At 39.4% G+C, this 13,025-nt stretch overlaps 1 protein-coding gene across 2 annotated transcripts; it reads right to left on the bottom strand.

The window, feature by feature from the left end:
- Nucleotides 1–82: 82 nt before the first annotated feature.
- LOC144036013 (calpain-5-like) lies at nt 83–12,144 on the bottom strand. 2 transcript variants are annotated; one of them, XM_077546243.1, is made up of 13 exons: nt 11,996–12,144; nt 9,735–9,923; nt 8,111–8,242; nt 7,434–7,642; nt 6,433–6,625; nt 6,161–6,351; nt 4,941–5,018; nt 4,658–4,853; nt 4,454–4,576; nt 2,491–2,693; nt 2,227–2,348; nt 1,998–2,134; nt 83–1,713 (listed from the first exon to the last, which is right to left on the bottom strand). In XM_077546243.1, the coding sequence occupies exons 2-13, from the start codon at nt 9,897–9,899 to the stop codon at nt 1,531–1,533; spliced, it is 1,932 nt and encodes a 643-aa protein (XP_077402369.1). In that variant the 5' UTR covers nt 9,900–9,923; nt 11,996–12,144; the 3' UTR covers nt 83–1,530. The 2 variants fall into 2 exon arrangements, with proteins under 2 accessions (XP_077402369.1, XP_077402370.1); XM_077546244.1 differs by lacking the exon at nt 11,996–12,144 and adding an exon at nt 10,449–10,598.
- Nucleotides 12,145–13,025: the final 881 nt, after the last annotated feature.

Below are 13,025 nucleotides of genomic sequence, written 5' to 3'. Positions count from 1 at the left end.
GAGCTGCATTCGAGGTGCAAGTTTGAACATGAAAATTTGTGGAATTTTGCTATTCTGGTAAATCATAAAAATGGAAAATAGATTATATATAAATTGGGTTTTAATATTTTGCAGGTTACACACTTAGTGGACACTTCATTAGGTACGCCTGCACAATATAATCCAGTACAAGAGCTGTATAAACAAAGATAATACTCAATTGTGATTGACACTGTCACATATTAATCGGCTATTAATGCATCATACTTGGAGCTGTTTTTAACTCATTCACTGCCATTGACGACTATAGACATCAAAAATTCATGTGAACTATTTCTATTAGTTTAACATTTTTTTAATGAAAACCTAGAATTTTTTATTGTACATTTATAACAGATATAAAATTATCATGCGATTAATTAGGATTAAACGCCCCTTATTTTTAATTTTTTTTTTAGGCCCGTCAGGCGATTAACATTTTTAATTGTAATCAGGGATGTGATTTTTCTGCTAATTCGCGGAATTCCGCTTTTTTTATCCCCCCCCCCCCCAAAAAAAAATACGTTTTTTTTTTTGTTTTTTTTTAGTAGTTCATTGTGTATGCACATGACTCCGACAGATAACATCTTCTGCTATAACAAAGACATTTGTGGTATGCTCTAATATGAGTTACTTTTCATTTGGTCATGATACAATTATTTGTTCATGAAATTTGAACTCTTCAACATTATTTATGTGTTAACTTAGTAATCACATTAGTTAGATATGATGATATTCTCAGTGATAGTTTTTAAAAGCAAAGGCAGTCCAATGTTTTTGAATGTGACTGATTTTGAGTTGACTAAAACTGCCATTTTATATGGGATAGTTCAATATACATTGAAAATTTATGCTGTTGTTTTGTCTATTTCTTTGTCATGTGAGTGCATTGAAAGTACTTAAAAACATGGAAAACCCATGAGCTCCGGGGGGCGAAGCCTTGTCCCCCCACCAGGGCACTGCCCTGGACCTAGCTGGGTGCCAACGGCCCCCAGACCCCCGGCTAAATTTTCAGATAATTTCACTTTGGTCAAATCACATCCCTGTTGTAATTAATCACGACTTCACTAGTTAACGATTCACAATTTTATTTCTGTTCTAAATTTACACACACACAAATTTTAGGTTTTCATACTCTTGTTAGCAAAAGTGGTTTTTTTTAAAAACTAATAGAAATAGTTAAAATGATTTTTTTACATCTATGGCAGTGAATGAGTTAATATTTTGACCCTCATAAAGTAACCAGCATATTAGAAACGCCTCTCAATATGATGCAGTGCGAGTAAGATTATTTTATTGTTTTTATTGTTTCTTATCAATGAGTGACAAAAAACAGATTATAAGTGTAAAACAGTTCATTGGAAAATGTATAAGTTACTCTTAGAAAGATACAATGAAGGTAAAAAAAAAAAAGACATTCACACTGTCCAGCATGGCCTTGCTTTACGTATGCAAATCATAGAAAGCGTTGACCTTTTTGCTGTTGACAGTTTCACAGTTGCGCACGTAGCCTCAAATGGCGGTGAGCTGAGTGGAAGTGATTATTCTCAGACTGACGCTGCCGGGCATCTCGTCGGCCATGTTGCGGCCTTGCTTCCTCAGCCCAAGCCTCTGCGGATCGGCGGTGTCCTTTGCTGAACCTGAGAGCACCACTTGGCCCATGAACTGGTCCTGCACCGCATTGCTGTTCCAGATCTGGTGTCGGGCAGGCAGTTTCGAGAAACGAAAATGTTTAATAGTGATATGCCACTGATGCCATTCATTAGCCTGTTGATGGTATTTAGATTTTTTTTGTTAGCGTCATGCTAAGCAGATTTCCCTTAGGCCAGTGGTTCCCAAACGTTTTTTTTTTCAACGCCCCCCCCCACCCCCCCCCCCCTTTCGGAGATGAAATGATATACCAAAGAGTTTACTTACTTACATTAAGTACAGCAAACAGCAATAATTTACAGTTTTGACAATGAAAACAAACATCTTACCTGTACTGTTAAAGGCTTCCTGGGCTTCTTCCTGTAGAAAATACCACTCGTTTCAAACTCTGGTGTCAAAGTGTCCTTCTGGATTGTCGATTTAACTGATCGACCCTCGCAGCTTATAATCACGTACGGGTCCGCACCTGCGTGGAAGCACGGGGAAGGTAAACGACCTCAACAAAACATGTCGTGCCAGTTTCAGGGTATTCCGTCAATTTAAAAGCAAGCGACTAACCTCCTGAACTGTCCTGGTTCTGCAGCCCCTCCGCAGCATGGATGTAGACGTGGGTCACCACTTGTGGGTATCCCAGGAAGGAACTACAACATCTCACCTTCGGCTTATCATCGCTCAGCTCCCTGGAAGAACACAAAACGGATACGACATCCTAGATCAGGTGAAAATGCAGAAAATGAACTAGCAAAAAAGTCAGTAGAGCGCGGATCTCCATCAGTGCTGTGTTTTTGTTGCTTTGTTTGACGCGACAGAGATGACCGGTACCTGCAGCCCGAGTCCACGTCAGTGAAGAGTCGTATCATGTAGTCGCCCAGAGTTTGTGGCTTGAAGGTGGTGGGCAGGATGACGTAGCGGCCCTGCTGCAGCGTGCACCTCATGAAGACCGTGCGGGCATTGATGTACGTCGACGTCGCCACCACCTTCTGGGTCAGGATGTCGTGTAGTCTGTATTTTCGGTTCAGTTCCACCTGAGAGGGATAAATAACTTCTAATAGTTTCGATATATAACAAGACAAGAAAGTTCCACCCTAAGCCCTGCTTAGTGGTAGCCTCAGGCAGCAGAAGCCCAATAAGGGGAAGGAGCCAGATGGGCTGTCATGAAAAGACAAGCCCCAGCATGGCATATACCACCGACAAGTCTTGCTTAGTGGTAGCCTCAGGCAGCAGAAGCCCAATAAGGGGAAGGAGCCAGATGGGCTGTCATGGAAAGACAATTGTGACACAGCACGGAAGCACTAACCGAAGTCCTGTCATCATCCATATTGTTGACATACGAAAATTCAAACTAAAAACCTGGCATTCATCATTTTATGTTATCACTGTATCTCACAAAGGAAGAAACCCAGATAACAAAGGATAAGCGGATGTTTCCAGTTGGCCATGCGCAGACGGCAGCTTGTTAAAATGACATGTTGATTGTGGCACTGACCTCAAATGCTGTCCAGAACGTTCACAAGTGTCAGCAATCAGCACGATAAGAGTGAATGATGTGTGCTTGAACATGGCCAAATGTCAAGTCAATTGCATTACAGGACAAGGTTTGGCACAAACGTATGTGAGAAAACGTCATTTGAGCCTGTACAGAAACGTTTTGTGAGAAAGCGTGTGTTTTAAACCCTAAAAAATGCAAAAGTAAAACGGGACGTTAGTTGTGTCACTGTCTGCTGTTTTCTCAGCTTGAAACAATCAACTTAAATGATTGCAGTCTTTGGTATGATTTAATACCTTGGTGAAAAAAGGCCTAATATGATTTGATACACTTAATAGGTGTCATTAAAACCGCTTGCTCATTCTTTGGCCAATGCCAAAATGTGAGCAAATGAGCCTTCTCTCTTCCCAAAACAAATGATATTTTGGTCTATGTGCACACATCCCAGACGTGAACCCAAAAGCCTTGTAATCAAGCATACCAAGAAAACAATCAGTGTCTCAACGTTTTTCTTTTCTTTCTTTTTTTTAACCTTTTTATATGGCGAAAATATCTAATCTTGGACTGTACATTTAATTGCTTGTTTTGCACAATGAGCCCTTATGCGAAGCATTGCTTGATAATTTGCTGCCCTCTAGCGATGTCTTTTCAAAATGCAGCTCGTGTGTGAAGGCTTTAAATTTCAATTAGTAATTTAAACTTTTAAAATTTTAACGCACACCACAAAGACTACTGGAACATAAATTTTACTGAGCATATGTGAATATAAATACACCATACATTACTAGGCATGGGCCAATATTAGATTATGACTAAATTAAATAAATTTACAGCTATAAAATGACCTTTTGGAAATTTTTGGGTAAATAAAAAAAATTCCCCATTAAACACAATCATTTTAAAACAAAATATAGAATATATAACATAAAGCTTAAAAAATAGATAAATATTAGTATTCATCTTCTGTTTTAATACCTCTTAGTAGGTCACAATGTCCCACCACAAGTGAGCTATTTTTTTTTAGAACAGACCTGTTCTTGGAGCTAACCAGTACTTGCTGGCACTTTTTTTTTTTTAAAGGAAAATGCAGAGCAAAAGGCATCTATGTGTTTTCAGTCTCTCGTTTTGCTCCCTCGCTCCTCCGTTAAGCTCCGAGAAGGAGAAAAAAAAAAGGGAATTTGAGTCGATTCCTATAACAACCACTAGTTGACAGCTGCTATGTTCCTTCTCCATTATGTTTGAGTAGTTTTACTTTATTTTAGAATACTTGCATTATTTAACTTTTTTTTTTTTTTTTACCTTGAAGATACCGAAGCCAATTGTTAGATTTTCCCCTTGACCAAATTTCCTGTGGATCTTCATATCTCTTTGCTGTAAGGAGATGAGCACCTCGTCGGCCTCCTTTGTGACATCAAACACGTACTACGAAAAGACGATGGAATGCCGTCAGAACAACACACACGCTTGTTCAAATATTAGAAAAATGCTTTCGGTGTGACGTACCTGAGGGTTCTGCAGAAAGGTCGGCTTGTGGTTAGCACAACCGCCGCAGCGGTTCAAGAGCGGCTCGGCATGCTTGGTCCAGCTTCCAAAGTGGACGATCTCATGCCAGGTCTTGTGGATGCTGATCACCGACGTGTTAATGAGGCGACACACGTCGGCGTCCGTAAAGTGCTTGCACCAGTCTGCGAAGGACATCCTGCGGAAGGTCCAGTTGAAATGATTAAAGGAGGATGTGGTCACTAAAAAAGAGGATTGTTTGCAATGTGGTGAATTGATTGCATACCAGAACTCTCCATCGTCCTCCACTGTGATGCCAAGGTTGCCTCTTTCGGTGTCGCCAACCTTTGACCATTCCTCGGAGCTGATAGGATGGTTGGAAGAGAGACGATTACGCTAATATAGAAAGTGAACACCCCCCGTTAAAATATCACTTTGTTTTCTGATTTTAATGAATGTTAATAAGAAGTTCATTCACTCAAGAAACAGTTGGGCCAAACCCTACAGTTTTTTTTTGTTTTTGTTTAACCCAATAAAGTTGGGTCAAGCACGAAACAATCCCCAAAAATAAATTTTATTTTATTTTTTAGTAAACACTTTAAAATTAGTTTGGCTAAAAATAACCCAAATGATACGACCCAACTTTCTGGGTTAACTATTTAACCCAAAACGTCGGTGGGTCAAGCCACAAAACAACCCCCAAAAATGCACTTGATTTTTTTTTAATTTTAGTAAAAAATTTAACAAATTGGGTTGTTTTGTGTGTTATTCACTTGACCCAATTATTGGGGTTATTTATTTAACTCATCGGCTTCTTTATTTAACCCAAAAGTTAATTTTTTTTTAAACCCATTTGGGTTATTTCAAACCCAAAATAGAGTGATCAATCCATCCATTTTCTATAACACATATCCTCATTAGAATTGGAGCTTAGCCCAGCTGACTTGCCAGTCAGATACAAAACTAAACAAAGTAAACACAGGAAAGTCAACGATGAATTTCCAAACCTGAAGGTCAGAACTCCGAGTCAGAAGTACTAACTACTGGCTGTAATTAGAACCTGTTACAATTTGATTTAAAGAAAAAAAAAATAATAATTAAAAATAATAATAATAATAATAATAATAATAATAATAATAATAATAATAATAAAAAATAAATAAATATATATATATACAAAATGTTTGGTGGTAAATATTTAAGAAATATATATATTTTTTTTTTTTCACAAATTCAACTCTCCATTTCTTTAATTCAAAGTCTACAAGCCTCTTGACTGGGTTTGCCTTGCCACCAAATGACAAAATATGCCCCTTGGATGCAGCACGGTGGCCTAGTGGTTGGCACTTCCGCCACACAGTTCAAATCTCAGGTCAGGCACTCCCGTGCGGAGCTGCTATACACTCCATCGTCTTCCCCCCGTGATTGTTTATAGTTGACTCAATATTGACTGGCACTCCTTTAGAAAATGGATAGTTGTATTTGGATGCATGCTCGGGGTCACACCTGTCACTCCAGGATCCGTTCCACTCAGTCTTGCCCCATGGATTCCTCATGCGAATCATGGGGATGGTCTCATTCTTGAAGTAAGCTATCAGCCCGTGACCCAGCCGCACACTGTTCACTGCTGTCACCGAGTAGGCGTGACCTTTCACCAGCCCATTGGCCATCCTGGACTCAATTTCATGAGGTTGTGCCTAATAAGAAGAAAACAGCTCACATGTAAGGAACGTTTCTTTTCAATGTAGACTACTCAAACCCGAGGACGTCCCACACACCTTAATGGAGCAACTGATGATTCCGCCGCGGTCGTACACCTTGAGTAGATCTGCAAAGAGATGGTCCATTTTCTTTTGGTCTTTATAGTAAGCCTCGGCTTCCAGATTGATGGCCTCAGCCACAGCTCCGCTGAAGTCCACCACAGCATCTCCGGTGTTGCCCCCCGTCAGTGATTCGTAGCAGCCAGACAACCTGGACACGCAGCGTAAGGCACGTTTAGGCCCTTACGTTGTATTTTCACTATCAGCGGCATTTTATCAATGGGACAACTGCCACTTGTTGCTGGGCAAAGTTCAAAAACACACACAAAGGAGATTATAGGACTATAAGTAGGCTACTGTGTACTGTAAAAAAACAATTGGGTCAAAAATAAAACAAAAATGTAGTTATTAAACAAATTAAATTAATAATCCACCCCAAAAATGTGATTTATTCATTCGACTCAACTTTTTGGGTTAATTGAATAACCCAATTGAATTTGGTCAAAAATGAACTGACCCAACTTTTTGGAGTTATTCAATCCAAAACATTGGGTCAAATGAAAAAATAAACCACAAAGCAACCCAATTTGTTGGGTTGTTTTGCGGGTTATTCATTTGACCCAACTTTTTGGGCAAGTTGAATAACACAATTGACTGGGTCAAAAATAAACAGACCCTTTGTTGTTGAGTTAAATAACTCAAAATATTGGGGGGGATTAATAACCCATAAAGCAACCCAAAAACTGGGATGCTTTGTGGGTTATTCATTTGACCCAACTTATTGGGTTAATTGAATCACCCAAAAAGTTAAGTTGGTCAAAATTTGGATTATTTTTGACCCAACTGTTCTCAGAGTGTTAATTGAATAACCCAAAAAGTTGAGCTGGACCCTTTTTGACCCATTTTGGGATATTTTTGACCCATTATTAGGAGTCTCGCAGGTATTGTTTGATGCTGACTTGCTACAGTCCGCCATTGTTTTGAGTTATAAAATGTTACATTGCAAGCGTTGGCCTCACTTTGCATAAGCTTTCTCCAACAGAGCGCTCCAATATTCATTGTTGTTTTTGGAGTGACAGTAGATGAGCTCTCCGTTGATTGTAGGAAGCCGATCATCCACCACCACATCTACCCATTCTCCAAACAGCCAAAACTGAAAGTGAAAGATTCCGGCATAGTCCTCCGGGTGTTTGGAGTCCCACTCCTGCTCCTTCCAGTCAGGTATTACCTGCGTACATAATCCAAACCTTTTACTCGCACCAATGTTTTGATGTTTAGAAGACTTTTATTACAAGGTTATGGGACTACTTTCAGTTAGATTGCTTTAAAGATAAGAATGTTTATTGTTTATTGGTATGCATTGAACTTTGAGTTTTGGGCCAATCTAGTGGTCGTATTTTGAGCAACTTACTTGCAATTTCTGTACATCATTTTTTGTAGCAGATGACCAAATAGCTGGACAAGAACCAATGTGTGACAGGACTAGTGCTTAGATTACTTCTTTTGGTATTTTTTGTTTCATATACCTGGAGAATCTCCTTATTATAGTGAGGCAGCAGTGTTAAAAAAATAATAAAAAATGACCAGAGAAACTTAAGATTCACTTGAATGAGTCAAACGGCCTCGGGTGCATTCCTGCTGTCCTAGCATGAACATTCTCGCATATATCCCAGCTCACTCCATAAATTAAGCTCACCTTCTTCCAGAGGTTGGGCTTCAGTGCCAGACACGAGCAGGCGGCCACAAACCAACAGTTCCCCACTGATCCTTGGTTCAAGTCATGCGCGCTGACACCCTCCACAAACAGGTGAGGGTCATTGCTTATTTCCTGCAACACAACAGTCACGTTATGAACGAATCATGTGAAAATGTTTGACAAGTCAGCGACCATATTTGGGAACATGACATAAGTCACAATGGGCGCCACATGTGTCATAATTTGGCTGAACCATGTGATGGGATGTTTAGCAACCGCTACGTTTGTCTGGCTTGACCACTGAAACGTTGTTTTTTTTCAAATGGATTAGGCTAAGCCTTCTGTTAGCAATTAGCATTATTTAAAAGGGAAGTCAACCCAATTTTGTTCTTTACAATGTGTTCTATGCAGCCCCACTAGTCTAAAAACGGTGTTAGGATTAATATTGCGTTTGTGGAATGTTTTTGTCCATCTCATGGCGGCCATTTTGTCACTTCCTGTTGCTCAGGACTCAGCTCACAACCCAATCGCGACTCACCTGTTTTCTTAGTTTGGTCATGTGACATTGACGTCATTTTCAGTCAACAGCAAGTGGCCAAAATGGCCGCCCCTGAGATGGATATAAACAAGTGGAGTTTGCTGCTTATTTCATATTCCACAAACACAATATTAATTAACCCAATTTTGTTCTTTACAATGTATTCTATGCAGCCCCACTAGTCTAAAAACGGTGTTAGGATTAATATCGCGTTTGTGGAATGTTTTTATCCATCTCATGGCGGCCATTTTGTCACTTCCTGGTGCTCAGGACTCAGCTAACAACCCAATCGCGACTCACCTGTTTTCTTAGTTTGGTCATGTGACATTGACGTCATTTTCAGTCAACAGCAAGTGGGCAAAATGGCCGCCCCTGAGATGGATATAAACAAGTGGATTTTGCTGCTTATTTCATATTCCACAAACACAATATTAATTAACCCAATTTTGTTCTTTACAATGTATTCTATGCAGCCCCACTAGTCTAAAAACGGTGTTAGGATTAATATCGCGTTTGTGGAATGTTTTTATCCATCTCATGGCGGCCATTTTGTCACTTCCTGTTGCTCAGGACTCAGCTAACAACCCAATCGCGACTCACCTGTTTTCTTAGTTTGGTCATGTGACATTGACGTCATTTTCAGTCAACAGCAAGTGGCCAAAATGGCCGCCCCTGAGATGGATATAAACAAGTGGAGTTTGCTGCTTATTTCATATTCCACAAACACGATATTAATCAGAATGCCGTATTTATTTAAAGACATTTTTGATAGTAATCCCTTTAAGATTTTAATGATAAGAATAATAAATAGTCTTCTCTCAGTATTATCTTCAAAAGAGATTAGCTTTGGGTCCCTCTGGCAGCTTCACATAACCCCCCCCCCCCCCCCTTTCAGTCAAATATGTTCTTTTCTTGCGCTATTGTGTGGGGCACATTCTGCCAGCAAGTCATAACTGATAAGCGATAACGCCGTACCCAGCACCATTACATAAATTTCTCCAACAAACTGTGGAATCTTGTCCAGTAAGTCTGATCTGTTCCTTCTTGACGTCCCAAAATTTCCCAAGAGTAAACAACGCTACTCACCCCAGGACGCTTCCAGTGCACGATTCCAGGTGGCGGGTTCCGATAATACACCGACGCATTTATGGCGGGGAATTCAGGATCCTCAAACAGTTTCTTACTCTTGATGCAGTCCTTCTTCAGCTCAGCGTAGTGCTGGTTCTTGTAGGGGGTCACAGAGGAGAACATGGTCCACAAGTGCAAGACTCACAGCTGCACAAGGACATGACACAGAGTGAGCTTTTCCCGCCCTAGTTTTGGTTTTGAACATTGTGCATACATCTGGAGAGTCTAACTTTGGATATATTGGAATACATTGCTGAAGGCTTTTTAAAAATTGAATCCATACGACAACGTTCACATCCAGGTTTTTCTCTTTTAGGTAAATGCAGTGAAAGCAAAAGTAACATTATTGTCTCCATAGAGCATCTCAACGCGTCACATGACAAAAAAAAAAAAAAGAAGCAAAGAACAATGGAGCTGTACACAAATACTAAAAAATAGACTTACATAAGTAAAAGTCCTGTTGTTTTATGTTCATTTAATCATTTGACCAAACCAAATGTTTCTTGAGCATACGACAAGCCAATACACGGGCACGTCTGTCCAATCTGCCCCTATTTTGCAACTGTAGTCGAGATCTGAATAAAATACAGTGACCTAATGCCTACATAGGATTTTAAAGACGAATTTCCTGTAAACATTTCTATATCAAAGCAACAAACGAGTTGACCATACCTCTGACGCAGGGACGAAAAAGCCTTCCTGCTCCACAATAAGGAAGCTCCTGAGTGTTTTTACCTGCCCGCCTTTGCCCTCCCACACACCGTCGATGCATTACTGCATTGTTGGAGCCGCACCCTGCCTGTTTTCCACCGCTCTCCTCTTATGTATAAACTTCCCTTGATATTGTTTGACTCGATTCAATTTATGGGAAATCACTTAACAGAGATTACAAGGCAGATATATGCTGTAATGGAGGAGCCAGTCCAAGGGGGGAAACTAATGTATGCAGCGCTGGCTTGGTGTGTGTGTGTGTGTGTGTGTGTGTGTTATCTATTTTAGAGTTCCAGTCTAATGTGATCATGCAGTGTATTTTGGTAAGGTGTTCATAGAAGACTATAAACGTATCATTTTTGTGTGTGTGTGTTGTTTATTATTAGATCTCAGTTCATGTTTCATGTGTAATAGGGCTGCAACTAACTAATATGGTAATAATTATTTTGTCAATTGATAGATGGATCTGATTAAAAACATGTTTAAATTCATTTCCCTTTTATTCCAATTGACAGCGCAGAAAAAGCACAAACAATAATTAGCATTTAGTTACTGGTTTGTTTGCTACACAATTAATAGTTGGGTCAAAAAGGGACCGACACAGCGTTTTGGGTTATTCACTTAACCCAAAAAGTTGGGTCAAAAATGAAAAACCCACAACCAAATATTGGTTTGTTTTGTGGGTTATTACATTTGGGTCAAAATGTATATTCCACAAACCAACCCAATTTTTGTTGTTGGGTTATTTTTGGGGTTATTTTATTCATTTTTGTACGTTCACTCAAGAAACAGTTGGGTCAAAAATAATCTAGGTTGGGTAAAAAAAATAAAAATAAAAAAAGGGCTGGATTATGGATATGGAAGGGATTTTTTCTCTAAAGCCAGTTGGGTCAAAAAAATATATAATACAACAACCACCAAAAATGATACACCCTAAAATCAGTTGGGTAAAAACAGTCCCAATTTGGGCCAAAAATGGACACTACTTTTACAATTTGACCCAAATTTCTCAATTTTATTTATTTTATTATTATTTTGTGTAACCGATCCATTTTTGAGGAGTAATTTTATGCAAAACAACCCAATTTTGAGGGTTGAGTTTGAGATGATTATTTTAATATATATATATATATATTTTTTTTACCCAACTGTTTTTAAAGTGTAACGTCAGAAATTAGCAAAAGTGTTGATCATTGCTTTCTCAAGTAACAGCAAATATTTTATTTCGATTCAACACAAAGATAATCAAATTTCACGAAGGACTACAGAAATGACCAGGGACTGTCCAATTTTTGACCCAGCTGTTTTTAGAGTCTATCTGAATTGCATCTTATAAAATATTACAAACTTCCTCATGTGACAGATCATTATCAGATTTTTTTTTTCTGTCAACAAGGAGCATGCTGGTATACCTAATCAAGTGTTCTGTGAGCGTACCATAAAGAATTAGGTCACAATAAGGCATTTAATAGGTTAAAGGGTTTGAGGTAACTAAAGGTAACACTCACCTGTAGAAGGCTGTCTTGTGGTTTTGCTCTTCTGAGGTCAGCCACATTCAAAATCCCCACTGCATCCCACACGTTAAGGTTTCAACGTCTGTTTCCATAAAACACGACAGGAGGGGGCGGGCTCAAATGCAGATTGTGAATTTTGCTAACTCCCTGAAGCCAATGTAGTAATTAGACCACACGCGCGAGCAGAAAACTGGTCTGACCAGCAGCTCCGTGCATTCATGCAAAGGAGAGAAAGAGGAGGGAAGGGGAGACTGAAACTAAATACTTGAGTGATCCTTGGAGGTGAAACAAGCCAAAACCTGTTGTGTTTGATTTGCATTGCACCACCAGAGCACGCTGTGGAATCAACTAGAGCTTTTATATAGTGGACGTTTTGTTTGGAATGGCCTAGAAAGAGGTCAGAGGTCAGCCTGACAATTAACAGCACTAACATAACAGGGCATTCAGTGCACACACTAGGTGAAGTGTAGTAGAAAAAGACAACCTGGCAACCACTCTGTTGTCTGGCTCAAAGTCGGGAAGGAGCACAAGAAGCTCTTTGACTCTTTGAGACAGAAGAGGAAAAGAAGTCTTTCAGATAATCTTCCACCGTGAACAAGAATGTTCCAAGAAAGCCAAAAGAAATACGGCAACTCCGTGCAGGAGATGAATGGGACCGGCTCAAGAAGAATTGAAATTAAAAGTCAATCTCATGGATTACGATTGAACTGAGAAAGCGATCAATGCGATATCTAAAACACAAGGCAAGCGCGCGAGAAAAAGACGGAGATACAAGGTTTTTCATATTTACCTCATCCTTCCATATTTCAACACGAGGAAAGTGTAGTGAGATGACCATTTTAAAAACTTTTGCTAGCCTTGCGGGAAGTTCTTAACTCATTCACTGCTATTGTTGGCTATATTATTTTTATTATACCATTTCTATTAGTTTTAACATTTTTTCCCCCACTTGTTAAGAGTATGAAAATCTAGATTTTTTTTATTGTATTAGAACAGATATACAATTTGTGATTGATCGTGAGTT

This window comes from Vanacampus margaritifer, chromosome 16, assembly GCF_051991255.1.
Source record: "Vanacampus margaritifer isolate UIUO_Vmar chromosome 16, RoL_Vmar_1.0, whole genome shotgun sequence".
Classification (NCBI taxonomy): domain Eukaryota; kingdom Metazoa; phylum Chordata; class Actinopteri; order Syngnathiformes; family Syngnathidae; genus Vanacampus; species Vanacampus margaritifer.
The sequence above is the reverse complement of the archived record's forward strand: the minus strand, read 5'-3'. Positions and strand labels throughout refer to the sequence as shown.